This window comes from Plasmodium gaboni, chromosome 10 (genome assembly GCF_001602025.1).
Source record: "Plasmodium gaboni strain SY75 chromosome 10, whole genome shotgun sequence".
Taxonomy (NCBI): domain Eukaryota; phylum Apicomplexa; class Aconoidasida; order Haemosporida; family Plasmodiidae; genus Plasmodium; species Plasmodium gaboni.
In genome coordinates, this window is record NC_031490.1 from 1210621 (window position 1) to 1226560 (window position 15940).

General features: G+C 18.8%; 6 protein-coding genes across 6 annotated transcripts; 4 read left to right on the forward strand and 2 right to left on the reverse strand.

Moving 5' to 3' along the window:
• Window positions 1–1515: 1515 nt before the first annotated feature.
• On the reverse strand, window positions 1516–2193 carry PGSY75_1033300 (hypothetical protein; the record flags this gene model as incomplete). Its single annotated transcript, XM_018786103.1, has 3 exons — window positions 1516–1634; window positions 1809–1870; window positions 2006–2193. The coding sequence occupies 3 exons, from the start codon at window positions 2191–2193 to the stop codon at window positions 1516–1518; spliced, it is 369 nt and encodes a 122-aa protein (XP_018641720.1).
• A 1140-nt stretch (window positions 2194–3333) lies between these two features.
• PGSY75_1033400 (haloacid dehalogenase-like hydrolase) lies at window positions 3334–4200 on the forward strand (the record flags this gene model as incomplete). Its single annotated transcript, XM_018786104.1, has 1 exon — window positions 3334–4200. One exon carries the CDS (start codon window positions 3334–3336, stop codon window positions 4198–4200), a length of 867 nt encoding a protein of 288 aa, XP_018641721.1.
• A 987-nt stretch (window positions 4201–5187) lies between these two features.
• PGSY75_1033500 (putative WD-repeat protein) lies at window positions 5188–7293 on the forward strand (the record flags this gene model as incomplete). Its single annotated transcript, XM_018786105.1, has 1 exon — window positions 5188–7293. The coding sequence occupies one exon, from the start codon at window positions 5188–5190 to the stop codon at window positions 7291–7293; it is 2106 nt and encodes a 701-aa protein (XP_018641722.1).
• A 290-nt stretch (window positions 7294–7583) lies between these two features.
• PGSY75_1033600 (putative myb2 transcription factor) lies at window positions 7584–10400 on the reverse strand (the record flags this gene model as incomplete). Its single annotated transcript, XM_018786106.1, has 1 exon — window positions 7584–10400. One exon carries the CDS (start codon window positions 10398–10400, stop codon window positions 7584–7586), a length of 2817 nt encoding a protein of 938 aa, XP_018641723.1.
• Window positions 10401–11893: 1493 nt separating this feature from the next.
• On the forward strand, window positions 11894–13680 carry PGSY75_1033700 (putative bromodomain protein; the record flags this gene model as incomplete). Its single annotated transcript, XM_018786107.1, has 3 exons — window positions 11894–12599; window positions 12765–12869; window positions 13025–13680. 3 exons carry the CDS (start codon window positions 11894–11896, stop codon window positions 13678–13680), a joined length of 1467 nt encoding a protein of 488 aa, XP_018641724.1.
• A 906-nt stretch (window positions 13681–14586) lies between these two features.
• On the forward strand, window positions 14587–15926 carry PGSY75_1033800 (plasmepsin VII; the record flags this gene model as incomplete). The annotated part of the gene is made up of 6 exons (XM_018786108.1): window positions 14587–15091; window positions 15197–15258; window positions 15346–15384; window positions 15513–15574; window positions 15658–15737; window positions 15863–15926. Coding segments are annotated over 6 exons (812 nt in total), but the record flags the coding sequence as incomplete, so codon positions are not given.
• Between the last annotated feature and the right edge of the window lie 14 nt (window positions 15927–15940).

The following is a 15940-nucleotide window of genomic DNA, read 5'->3' on the forward strand; positions in this document are numbered from 1 at the left end:
ATATAAATACGTATAATTATTTATATTATTTTATATTTTTAGTACATATATATGTAAAAATATTATATTTTTTTTTTTTTTTTTTTTTTTATTTTTTTTTTTATTTTTTTTTTTAAATAATTAATAAAATTAAAAAATTATTATTTTTATTTGTTATATATTTTTTTTTTTATTATTATAATATAAATACGTATAATTATTTATATTATTTTATATTTTTAGTACATATATATGTAAAAATATTATATTTTTTTTTTTTTTTTTTTTTTCAAATATTAATATTTATTGAATCTTTAATAAAAGAAAAAAATATATTTATATATGTGTGTAATTTTTTTTTTTTACCTATTTTTATATTATATTTAAATATGTTAGAATTGGAAAAAAAAGAAAGATTATTATATATATATATACATATATGTTATATATATATTTCTTTTTTTTGAGATTCATAAAGAATTCATATTATTAAACGTAGTTATTCATAATAATCTATATATGACATCCATTCGTAATTACATTTATTGGTAAATGTTGAATGTATAATGAAGTTATTTTTTTTTTTTTTTTATTTAATATGCATTATATAAATAAATATATATATATATATATATGTGAAGTATTTATATAATAACGATAAAACAAATATATACATAATGATATATTGTTACATGAATGTGCTTGAAAGATGTCTACAGTATTGTATTTATAGACATATATAAAATGTACATAATACATATTTGTAACTACATATAAAAGGATGCCTAAACCAAGGCACCTTTATTAATAGTTTTATATAATTTAATGTGTCTGTGATAATATATATACTATATATTATATTTTATATATATATATATATATATTTTTTTTTTTTTTATAACTTTTACTAAAACATGTTATCCTTAAAAAAGTGTGTACGAGCTGTTTTTTTTTTTTTTTTTTTTTGAAAACATTAAAGATATTATTTATAGAGATAAGAAAAAATAAAAATAATAATATAACCAATTTGTTTTTTTTTTTTTTTTTTTCTCTAATTTTTGACCTGCACATGTCAGCTTTTTTTCTTTCTTATTTTTTTTTTGGTGAGTATATTTTGGCTATTTAGACAAAATAAAATAAAATAACAATCCTATCAATATATATATATATATATATATATATATAATATTTATGTATATATGTATGATATTATGTTTTTTTAAGAAAATAAATAATATTATATAAAATGGCATACAAATTGTAATAATTTATTTAAAAAAGAAAAAAATAATAATAAGGAATAATATAAAGTTACCACATAAAAAAAAAAAATTAATATATAAATAAAAGACAAATAAAATATATATATAAATATATATATAATGAAATAATCATAATAACAAATAACCCTCCAATTATACTTATATAGAGGTCTTTTTACAATATTAAGGATAATCGTTGAAACGTTAAAGGAAATAATATATATATATAGAAATAAATATATGTATATATATTTAAACGTATAAGTTTATAACTTTACATATTACTTAAATTTTTTAAAAACTCGTTATTTGTACTATTTTCCTTTCTCATTTTCTCCATCTCTTTCAATGAAATTAAATTACTATGGCAAGAAGTGCATATAATTTTCATTCCTAAAATAAATAACAAATAAATGTAAATATATACATATATATATATATATATATATAGTTAGGTATATATAAAATATATTAGTTTACACTCTATAATATATATATATATATATATATATATATATATATATTTTCATTATTTATATGGTTAATTATTTTTTCATTTTGTATTACCTTCACTGGTATCCCATTGAACCTTAACGTTTGTTTGTTTTACTTTATCACATCTCCAGCACCTATGAAAATGAGAAGAATAAGAAAGATATGTAGATTTTATATTATGCACAAAAAATATAACAATTATTTATATATTCTAATATCTATATATATATATAATTGTGTAGTTTTATTTGGTATTATTTTATTCTTACATAAATGCTTTTAAAACATTGTTCTTATGAACAACAATATTTTTGGGATCGAATTTATTATCTAAATGTTTTCTTGGTAAAGGTTCAAATTTTTTTAATAATTTTACTGCCTTATTTCTTTCTTTACTAATATTAGATGACAAAATACGTATGAGGTCACTTTTTTTATAATCTTTATGTTTCACCATGTTAAATATATAAATATGAATATATATATATATATATATATATTTATTTATTTATTTACTATATAGAATGAAACGGAAAATCCAAAATAAATCTATAATACATATATAATATATATAATTGGGATAATATTTATGTATATTATTTCATACTAATTAAAATATAAATATATATATTAAACATATGTATAAATTATATACATACAGTTTTTACATATATATAATATATATATAATAATATATATATGTATATATTTTTATTTATAAGATCCTTTGGATATATATTTAATTAATACATGTTAAAATAAATAATATTATCATTCTTTCATAATTAAAAGAAAAGAAAATAAAACACATTCTAAAAAAATTACATTTATTAATTTTTTTGTTTAATATTTTTTATTTATATAATACATATTTTATAATATTTATTTATAAATTACTACAAAAAAAAAAAAACAAAAACAAAATGTAGATTAAAAAAAAAAAAAAAAAGAGTAGATAGGGAAAAAATAAAAAAGCAAAAAAAAGAAAAGAGAATATATTTATGTTTCTACATAATGAATAATTGGATATATAGAAATTATAGGTATGTATATATATTTATTTGAATAAATGAATAACTTAAAAATTAAAAATTATACATAACATATATATATATAATATATTATATATATAATATTAAATTAATAATAAAAAAAAATAACATATTTAAAAATATTTCTCTTAAAATAATTTATATGCATATATATAAAATCGATAAACCTTACATTTATATATATATGTATATAAAATATGAATTATAAAAAAATAAAACAAAAATATATTTATATATAATTGTAGTATATAATTTTTTTGTATATATATAAATTGATGATAATGATATATAAAAAATAAGGTATATAAATAAACTGTGTTCTATAATTAAAAAAATTTTATTATTTTATTATTTTATTATTTTCTTATTATATTATTTTTTTTTTTTTTTTTAAGTTTTGATTGAATTTTAAAATAAAAAATAATTGTTAAAAATATTATTATATAGATATAAAAATATAATAAAATAAAAATATTTTGAAATATATATATATATATATATATAACTCCCTGTATATAATAATAATCTATCAATTGAGTAAGAGAATGCATGCAATTGTAGATAAGAATGGTAATAAAGTTCAAAAGAGTAATTTGAATGATGAAATAAAAATAATCTTTACCGATTTAGATGGAACATTATTAAATAGTGAGAACAAGGTTTCCGAACAGAATTTGGAGAGTTTAATAAAAGCAAAAGAAAAGGGTATAAAGGTTGTTATAGCAACAGGTAGATCTATATTTTCTGTTGAAAATGTAATAGGAGAACATGTAAAAAAGAATAAAATAAGTTTATTACCAGGAATATATTTAAATGGATGTATAACATTTGATGAAAAAGGTTCAAGAGTATTAGATAGAATTATGAATAATGAATTAAAAATGGAAATACATGAATTTTCAAAAAAAATAGATATATCAAAATATGCTATATGGTTTTGTTTAGAAAAAACATATTGTTTTGAAATGAATGATTGTATACGTGAATACATGGAAGTTGAAGCATTAAATCCTGATGTTATTGAAGATACATTATTAGATAGTTTAACAGTATATAAAGTATTATTTTCATTGCCAGAAAATATATTAGATAATACATTAAAACTATGTAGAGAAAAATTTTCTCATCGTATTAATGTTGCTAATACATTTCAAAGTTATGTTGAATTATTTCATCAACATACTAATAAATTTGAAGGGGTCAAAGAAATTTGTAAACATTATAATATAAGTCTAAACAATGCATTAGCAATGGGTGATGGAGAAAATGATATTGAAATGTTGAGTGGATTAACATATTCAGTTGGTGTTAATAATGCTTCTGAGAAGGTTAAAAATTCAGCTGCTTATGTTGGACCTTCAAATAATGATCATGCTATATCTCATGTCTTGAAGACATTCTGTGACATCTAATTTATTAATATTATAACAAATATAATAAAATATATCAAGTTGTGTAGGTTCAAAATATAACGATCAATAAGATAATAAATATAAATAAATATTAATATAAATATGAATTTATATATATATATATATATTGATTTATTTATTTATTTATATTTTTTTTTTTTTTTTTTTAAATTTTTCTTTTTTTAAAATTTTCATTTTTAAACATTATATAAATAACCGTTAAATAAATAATTATTCTTATCTGTAAAGAAATGTATTTATAAATATATATACATATACATATATTTATATTTTTATTTTTATTTTTATATTTTTATATATTTATTGCATGAAATTATCAAACGTTGTCATATATATTTATATATATATATATCATTTCTTTTCTCATATCGTGTTATTTTTATTTTATTTTTTAAAGAAAACTTTTTAAACATTAATGATAGGGATATTATATAAATTATGAATAAATGTTCTTAAAAATTTATATTCTTAAAAAATAAATATACATCACATATATATATTTATAATTATATTAAAATATTACTTTTTATTTTAATTCTGTTCTTGCTATATATATATATATATATATTAAATAAATAATTTTAATATATATATGTAATAATATATATGTATATTTATATGCATATGAATATAATTTTTTGGTAGGTTTAAAAAAAAAATATACATTATTATAATATATTGACTTTTTTATTATCAATAAAATTTATGTTATCTTTTAACTTAATCTTATTAAAAATAATAATAATAATATATATATATATATATATATATATATATATATATATATATATATATTTATATATATTTTCATTTTATTACCGTTTGAGATTTGTATTTATGTTGTTATATATAGTTTTAAAAAAAATGAATAAAGAATAAGGGCATTTTTTAAAAAAAAAAAAAATTTTTTTTTTTCAATTTATTTCCATTTTTTTGTATTTTTTTTTTTGTATTTAATTTTTCAAGATGGATAGTGAAGATGTTGTAGGAGATGACGAGTACCTGGATGAATTTTCTGAAGAAGGAGATTCGAACGAATTTCTTAGTGAGGATGAGAAAGATAGTAATGATTCAAAGAATGAAAAATTAGATAGAAGAAATGATTTGTATGAAGAAAAGATAGGTGATGATAAGAAAGAATGTGATAGGAATAATATATATAATAGTAATAATAATAATATTTGTGATATATTTAATTTTAAGGAAGAAGTTTTAAGTATTCATAAAAAGAATATATGTTGTATAAAATTAATACGAAATGGTAGTAATTTAATAATATCAGGAAATGATAATAATGTTAGAATATATGAATTTAAGAATATGAATCGACATGAAAAGAGATATACAAAGTTGATAAGTGTAGAAGAAGGATCTATTATTCAATCATTAGATGCTAGAGATAATTATATTTTGATAGCACATGGAAATAAATGTTTTGTATATAATAAAAATGGAGAATATATACAAAATAGTATACGAGGTGATATGTATATTAAAGATGTAAATAAAACAAAAGGACATACAAGACAAATTAATTGTTGTAAATTTCATCCATTAAATGAACAAATTTTTATAAGTGGTAGTCTAGATAGTACATTAAGAATATGGAATATGACAACAGATAATAATGTATATGGATTAGATAAAGAACTGGTTCATTTTCAATGTATAAAAATAGTGAATGAGAAAAATTTATTATCAAATAATATTATATCTTGTGATTTTACAAAGGATGCAAATTCAATTATTATTGGTTGTTCTAATGGATTTATTGACATAAGAAATAAAATATCTAATGATTATATATATAACTATAAATCTAGTGATTATTATATAAAAAAAGATATTAGTCATAAAGATTCTATAATTGATATATTGACATGTAAAAAAAATAAAAATAATTTTTTTACACGTAGTATGGATAAAACCATAAAATATTGGGATATAAGAAATCTTCATTTATGTCTTCATACTATTGAAGATGTATCGACAATATATGAAAAAAGTAATATGTCTTGTTTTCATAATGATAAATATTTAATTATAGGTACACAACAAAAAAAAAAAAAAAATATAAATCCTATTCAAATAGATCATAATATTAATTATCTATCAAGTGATGAAGATCATAAAAAGAGTAAGCTTAATATAAAATATCATCAAAAAGTTGAAGATTTTGAAAATTCACAAATGGATTATGATTTTACAGATGAGTGTAATATAAAAAAAAAATATAAAAATATAAAAGGAGAAGAAAAAAATAATAATCTTTTTAATAATAATTATATTAAAGTTTATAAAGGTGATGAAGATATGAATAATTTTTTAACAGAAATGTCATCATTAAATAAAATAGAAAAAAATATTTTTGGATCCATACAAATATATGATATAGAAAATAATTTTAATTTAGTTTATACTAAAAATTATGAACGTTCAGGTATTATATGTACATATTATGATGAATATATAAAACAACTATTTTTAGGAACAACTGATGGAACATGTCTTATATATTATGATGAAAATTCAAAGAAAGGAGTATTAGATTATTTACAACAAAAAAGTTATAAAAGAAAAGAGGAATCAAAAGAAAACTCCTTTTTTTATATGAAAAATGATAATATATATAACTTAGATAATTTACCTAATCAAATACAAATTACACAATCAGGAAATGTTATTATTAAAAAAAATAATCTAAATAATAAAAAAATCAAAATAAATCCAACTGTTAAATCATTATATGAAAATGCATATGAAAAAAAAAGTAATGTTAATGCATATTCTAAGTTTATTACACATGATAATAATGATAATTTAAATTATAATCATCATACAAATAATCACTCAACTATAAACGATGATAACATAGTTGAAGTCTTACGAAATAGAGAATTAAATAAAAAAGGAGATGACTATTTTATGAAGGCTTATAAATACACACAACCAAATAAAATTATTGATTATTCTTCAGAGGAGGTGCAGGAATATTCAAATATTTTAAAGAGACCTAAATGCCCTCAATGTGGAATAAAAAATTGTGTTTGCGGGTATATGAAAAATAAGTGAATAAAAATAAATGCGACGTTATAATAGCATAAATATATATATTTTTAATAGATGAACATAATATTATATTAAAAAAGATCATCATTTTTTTAATTTAAATGTTTCATTTTTATAATTTCCTTTTCTTTTTTTTAACAAAAAATATAAAGATTTTACAAAAAAAAAAAAAAAAAAAAAAAAATACATATAAATAAATAAATATAATTATATATATATATATATATTTTTATTTTCATTTTTATGTGTGGATAAAATATGTTAACATTAAAATTCATATATGTACAAATATTTCATAACACCTTCAACGTTTGGCTACATTTTTCTTTTAATTGATGATTTGTTTCTAAAAGTTCTTGATAAAACTTTTGTAATGATTTATGATATTCGATTTCTTTTTTATTTTCATTTTTTTCTTCTTTTATTCTTTTCAATGCATATTCTTTTTCTTTGTGATGTAGAAGATTTAAAGCATCTATTTCGTTAATACAATTAATATATGAATTAAATAAAGTATCATATGATTTTTTATAACTTTTAATTTTTAGTTGATATCCTTTTGTATAAATATCATATTTATTTTCTAATTTTTTATAATATTCCATATCATTTAAAATTAAATTTTTTAATTTTTCACATTTGTATTTATAATTTTCTTTTTTATCATTTTCATTCGCATCTTCAATATAACGATATCCATTTTTTGATGGGCAGAAAATTATATTTCTGTTAATTTGTTCCCACATATCGATATGATTATATGAATTATGGTTTGAACTACATTGTGAATTATCATCACAGGTGTTACTTTTATCATCACATGTGTTACTTTTATCATCACATGTGTTACTTTTATCATCACATGTATTACTTTTATCATCACATGTATTACTTTTATCATCACATTTACCACTTCTATCATCATAATTATCACTTTTGTCACTGTTAGAATCATCCTTTGTGTTGTTATTTATTGATGATTCGCCATATATATCTTCAAACTCCTCATTTATAATGTTCATAGCCATATTCATATAAACAGGTTCGAGATTTTCCACATGCACTTTATTTTGTATTGGTGTTGAAGTTTTAAGTGGGTAATTAAACATATCATTCTTTATTAAGAGAAGCATCTCTCTTTGTATTAGATTATCGACATCTTCATATTCATTGTCCATATAATTATTAAAAAGATTAATTTTATCTAAGAAATATGGTCTAGGTAAATTCCATCTAATAATTTTATTTTGCTTATTAAATTTTTCTTTCTCTTTTCTTTCTTCGTTTTTTCTTTTTTCATTTTCAATATCTTGTATATCTTTTTCTATTTCGTCTTTTTCTATATTGTCAGTATCATATTCTTGAGGTTCATCATTTAATTGAAGTTCTATAAGATTAGTTTCTTGTGGTAGGTTGGCTAGTGATGCTTTAATATGTAGTTTTGCTCTATCGATTTTCTCTTCATAATTATCATCATAATATTCACTAGCTTGTATAGTTTGATTATCTATCATAGATTGATCATTTTTTAAATTTTTATAAGATATAATAGAATGAGCATATAAACTAATATTTTTTTTAAAACTTTTAATATCACTAATAATTTTATTTTTAATATTTACCTTATCCTTTTGATTATTCTGTTGATCTTCTTCATTTAATTTCTTTTGTTTTTCAATTTCTTCTTGTACTTCTTTTATATTTTTTTGTATATTAAGATGATTATAATGAGATGTTGAATTTTTCATAGAACTAAAAGAAGTATTATTATAATTATTATTATTATTATTATTATTGAGATCATCATATTCTATATCATCATGAATATTCGTATTCCCCGTTTGACTTATATTATTTTTTCTTTCAAATTCTTCTTCATTATAATCATTATTCATTCCTATAAATGGAACATTCATTTTTCTAGAAATAATATTTTTTGCTGCTTGTTGTATGCTTAGATCTAGTTTACTAGAAAAAGCTATTGACTTATTATTATTATTATAAAAATCTGTTTGCAAATTTGAAAATTTATCTTTATCATTTAATATAAATGAGGAGCTTTCTATACTTGGTAAAATATTATTTATTGGTAATTTATCATTTTGATCTTTAATAATATCATTATATGCTGATGCTTCTTTATTTATTTGTATTATTTCATCTATTTCATTTTCATTTAATATAGGCTCTGGTAAATTTAATCGAACACGTTTTCTTAAATGACTTAATTCATTAAATTGTTTATCATAATTTTCTATAGTAGATAACAAATTTGATTCTTCATTATTATTATAATGAGAATGATGTCTTTTCCCTTTATTTTTATCATAATTCATAGCATCATTTATATTTTCAACATCCATCGATTTTATACTTTTCTTCAGATTTGATTTTTTATTTTCATATAAATCATCATTAATATTTTGTTCATCTGTAACATCATAAAAACCTTTTAATGGTTTCCTTTGAAATAAAATTTCTTTGGAATGATCAATTTTATTTTTATCTTTTCTTTTATAATTTAATGATGTAATACCAGCTGCTTTCAATTCTCTTTTTTTTTGTAATAAAGCTAATCTTCTGGCTTGTTCCAATTGTTTTTCTCTAGCCTTCCTTTTAGCTTTTTTACCTTTTGTATTTGCAAGTCTAGCTTTAGCTTCTGCTAGCATTTCTTTTTCATCTTCATCCATATCTACTGGATCTGCCCTTGCTGGTCTAGATTCAGGAGCAGGGTCTATTTCACCTGGTCTAAGATGTCGTGGGTTCTTATTTTTATCATAAACCTTTCCTTCAGCTTCATCAAGAAGATATTCATAATGTTCTAAACATTGTTGTGCTGTTCTTCCAACTATAGGTGCAATGGTTCTCCATTGCGTTGGAAACAGTTTGGCTAGATGTAAAAGTTTTTCTTCTTCTTCTTTATTCCATTCTGTTTTTTTAACAGAAGGATCAAGCCATTCATACCACCTGGCTTTACATTGTTTAGCTGATTTACGAACTAATAAAGATGCAACTCTTGACCAATTATTTAAACCATATTTCATAACAGCTGCTTTAAGAACTTCATCCTCACAATTCTTCCATATACCTCCTTTGATTTGAATCCTCATCTTTTCTTTTTTCTTGCAAATTAATCAAACTTTAAACAATTCAAATAAACATAATATAAACATAATATATATCAAATATATATTATATATATATATTTAATATGTTCTAAAAAGGTTTAATTTATGTATGTATTTTTTTTTTTCCTAGGGCAATCTTTAATATTGAACAAAATAAACAAGAATCTAATTTTTCCCTTTTAAAACAAAAGATAAATATATATCTTATAATTCTATATACTTTATGATATGATATATTTCAATGTATATCATTTATATCTTCATTATAAGAAAGATAAATATATATTCATCAAAAGGGGAAACAATACATATATAAATAATATTACAATAAAATTACCAAAAAAAAAAATTATATATATATATATATAAATGTAATAATGATATATAAATTTATTTTTATTCTATATACATAATATATTACAATATGTATTATATATATATATTATATATTTTTTTAATTTATATCTTTTAATTATCATTTCATTATATAAAAAAAAATTTCATGATATATTTTTTCTACTATAATGATCATAAAAATTTTATTTTTTTTAGAGCCTTAAAAAAAGCAAGGGAAAAATATATATTTATAAAATTAAATAATATACTTAAAAAAATGTATTATATATATAATATATAATATGGCATCATGAATCAATTTTTATATTTATATTTTTATGAGCTTATATATAATATTAATAATATGTATATATTAAAATAACATAAATATATGTACAATATATATAATTGAATAATTATATATTCCCTTTTTTTAATTCCCTATAAAAAAAAAAAAAAAAAAAAAAAAAAAAATTGGAAAAACATTAGAACATAATAATAATAAATAAAATAAAATAAAAAATATTATATATATTTATATAATATAATATATTTAATTATATTTGTTTTATTTTATAAAATATTATATTATATATAAGGTATAAATATTATAAACTTATATTTTAATGTTACCACAATATCGATTCTTGAATATGTATATTTTTATTAATTAAATATTTTATTTTGTTAACAGTCTGATTTAAACACGTTTCTTTATTATATAAACAAAAAAGAAGAATATACATTTTCATATAAAATAAATACAATATATATAATATATATATAATATAATATATATTTTGTATATATATATATATATAACCTATTTTTTGATATTTAAAAATGATGCTTAATTTGTAAAATTTTTTACCATATAATGTTTCTTTTTATTATGTATATGAAACCTTGTCATTATATAAATAAACATATATATATGTAGGTATCCTAATAATTGTTATGTAGGGATACATCAAGTATTTGTATATATGTATATATTTTTGTTATAACTGCATTGTTAAAAAAAAAAAAAGGCAAAAGGAAAAAGGAAATTCATTTATATATATATTGATATATTTATTTATACATGTGTGATTTGTTTTATATATTTAATATTTTTTTGCTTTTTTTTTTTGTAACCAATGATGCTTGAAGATTTTAATACATTGCCTTTAATAAAATCTATAAGAGAAGATAGTTTAGATGATGTATTAAAGTTTTTAGAAAATAATTATAAAGAATATGAAGTAGATGAAAATGGAGAAGCAAAAAATAAAATTGAATTAGTCGATAAACAAACACAAGCTACTCCCTTATTTTATGTAACAGCAAGAAAAAGTGATGAAGAATCAGTTGAAATATCAAAACTTATTATTGAAAAATATGCAATATGTAATCCAATATCAAAAGATTTAATGAAACAAACTTGCTTATTTTATGCAGCTAGAGAAGGTCATCTTAATTTGTGTAATTATTTAATAGAAAAGGGTTGTAACCCTAATGATCAAGATAATTTTGGACAAACATGTTTATTTTATGCATCAAGAGAAGGAAAAACAGATTGTGTATTAACATTAATAAAAAAAGGAGCAAATCCAAATTTACTAGATTTAAACAAACAAACATGTTTGTTTTATGCATGTAGAGATGGAAGGTATGATACTGTTAAATGTTTATTAGAAAATGGTGTTAATCCATCTGTAAAGGATGCTCAAAGAAGAACAGCATTAACATTTGCAAAAGGGAATGGTCATAATAATATTATTAATCTACTTAAAAACATGGGTACATTCAGTAGGTCTTCAATTGACAGTAATGCACAGTTGGGAAATATCACAATGTTGAGAAGTAAATTAAAAAAAAAAAATAAAAAAAATAAAAAAATAAAAAAGAAAATAAGTAATATATATTATGTGTTTATATATAATTAATGTTGAATTGTTATATATATATACATATATATATATGTATTGTATTGGTGTATATTTATTTTATTTTTTTATTTTTTTCTAGGAAATTCATCTAGCTATATAGCGGCTAGCTCACCAAACGAAAGTAACCTGAACAATCAGACTGTTCAGGCGGAAAACGTCCCCAACGTAAATTTTAAAACTGAAGGTAAAAAAAAAAAAAAAAAAAAAAAAAAAATACACATATATATATATATATATATATATATATATATTAAGCTTCTTATAATGGTATATATATTTAAGTAGTTTATTTTATATTTATATATATATATATATATATATTTTCTTATATTTTAATAGATAATCAACTGAGGAAAAAGTACAAGCTTCAATACAAGCCTCTGTCCGATGAAGACCCATTATTGTGGGTCGATGCTCCTTTAATAAAAATAAAAGAATTTGAAAGAAAATTTCCTGAATTAGCTTTATGGCCTAAAAATGTATCCCAATCAAATGTAGAAGTGAATAACGCTAATGATGCATTTAATAAACAATGGTATTTATTAGCTAATCAATTAATATTAAGTTTAAGTAAATATGAAGGTGGTCATATATTTGAGAAATTAGTGGATGCAAAGAAACAGAATTGTCCAGATTATTATGATGTAATTAAAAACCCAATGTCATTTAGTTGTATTAAAACAAAATTAAAGAAGGGTCAATATGCTTATCCTTCAGAATTTGTAAAAGATGTTCAATTAATTTTTGATAACTGTAGTTTATATAATACTTCAAATTCGGTAGTAGCAATTACAGGAAAAAATATAGAAACTTATTTTAATAATCAGTTAATAGTAATTGGTTATAATAATTTCATTTTAAAAGAACAAAAAATTAATGAGAATTTAAAACTTGTAGAAGAAGAAAATATTAAGTGGAGCAATGAAAAAGAAGATCAAATAAAGGAAGTAGACGAATTAGAAAATAATCAGGAGGAAGGTTCAAAAAAGGAATGAAACAAAAAAGAAAAACAAAAAAAAAAGAAAAGAAAAGAAAAATTATAATATAAAATGAAATAAAATAAAATAAAATAAAATGCAATATATTATATCCAATTTGATATAAATACTTTTGGGACCTTATATACAATATATCTACAAACATTTAGACATACATACCTAATATATTGGTTATTATGCTCCTTTTTTTTTTATATATTGTTATAAAGCTAGTAATTTTTTTATTCTAATTAAAATACATATGATTTATTAATATTTATAAATTTTTATGTAACCAATTTGTTTATTATATTTCATTTAATATTTTTTTTTAATCTGTTCATATATTTTTTTTAAATCTTTAAAAAATTTTTACCTTTTTTTTTTTTTTTATAAAATAAAAATTATAAAATAAATATCAAGAGAATCCTTGTAAAAAATGAATAATATTGTAAAATTTTTTATAAAAGAAATATATATATATATATGTTGTTTATTTATGTTAGTTCTATAAATACATATAGGTTAATAAATATACATGTACATACATACGTTTTACTTATATATCTACAGATATTCATATTCTTTATATATATATATTTTTTTTCTTTTTTTTTTGGTTCAACTGTTTACCATTTCAAAATAAAAAATATTTTAAAACTAAGGTCGATTATATGTATCCTTAAATATATGGTATAAATAATAATTCCCGATAATGCAAAGAAAAAAAAAAAATAATAATAACTGAAATATAAAGTAAGAATAAAATTTTTCTATTTTATTAGCTACTATATATATATATTTATGTATACACCGTTGTCTTATTTTATTTATATATTTATAATTTTATTTTTTTTGTTGTTGTTGCCATCCGACAATTATAAACATATTAATTGTATATGACAAAATAAATCGTTTAAAAATATGAATAAAAATATTATTCAAATATATATATTTGTTTTTATATTATTACTTAAACAACATATTGTTGTTTTAAAGAATGAAGAACTTACGCATCCTTATTCAATAACAAAGAAGGATACTAAAGCTATTGTAAATGTTAATAATAAATTGAAGAGTATTAATATACATGAATTAGATAATATTAGTAGAAACATTTTTTCTGGAAGTGATAATAAAAATTATATTTTAATAAAATTAAAAAAGCAGGATATTTTTTCCAAAAAATTATCTACTTATTATGGCCAAGTACAAATAGGTGAAGATTCAGAAAATAATCTGAACGTTCTTTTTGATACAGGTTCATCAGAAGTATGGATTTTAAATGACACTTGTAAAAATAGTATGTGTAATAATCTACATAGGAAATATAAGAGGACTAAATCATTTGTTTATAAGTATGATAAGAAGGGTTTACCTTCAATTATAGAAATATTTTATCTTAGTGGGAAAATAATTGCTTTTGAAGGTATTACACCTAAAATATATATATATATATATATATGTGTTTATATGTTAAATAAATGCATATACTAGATTTTTTTTTATTAAAAAAATATTATGCATATTTCAGGTTATGATACTATCTATATAGGGAAAAAATTAAAAGTTCCCCAGACGAATATTTCTTTCGCTGTAAAATAATGATAATATATATATATATATATATATATATTTTATTTTTATGTATGAACATATTCTATTTATTTTATATTTATATAGACCAAGGTTGATATACCAATATTAGAGGAATTCAAATGGGTAAATAAATAAATATATATTCATTAATAAGTAACACATTTATTTAACTATATATATATAATATATATATATATATATATATATATATATATTTTGGTTATGTGTTTATATATTTTATTTTTTTTCAGGATGGTATAATTGGCTTAGGCTTTGAAAATGAGGACTCCAAAAAGAGAGGAATAAAACCATTGTAGATAATAATATGGATACGATAAATAAATAAATATATATAAATATATATATTTTTATTTATTATTATTTCCTTTTTAATAGTCTAGATCTTTTAAAGGATGATAAAATATTAACTAATAAAAATTATAAAAATCAATTCGGATATTACTTGTCAGATAAAGGTGGATTGAAAAAAAAAATATATATTTTAATTTAAAAACAACTCTACATATAGAATAAAATGTAACATATATATATATATATATATGTGTGTGTGTGTTCATTCATTTTGTACTTATTTTTATAGAAGGTTATATTACATTGGGGGGAATAGATAATAGGCTGAAGAATGCTCCTGATGAAGAAATAATGTTAAATATGAAAC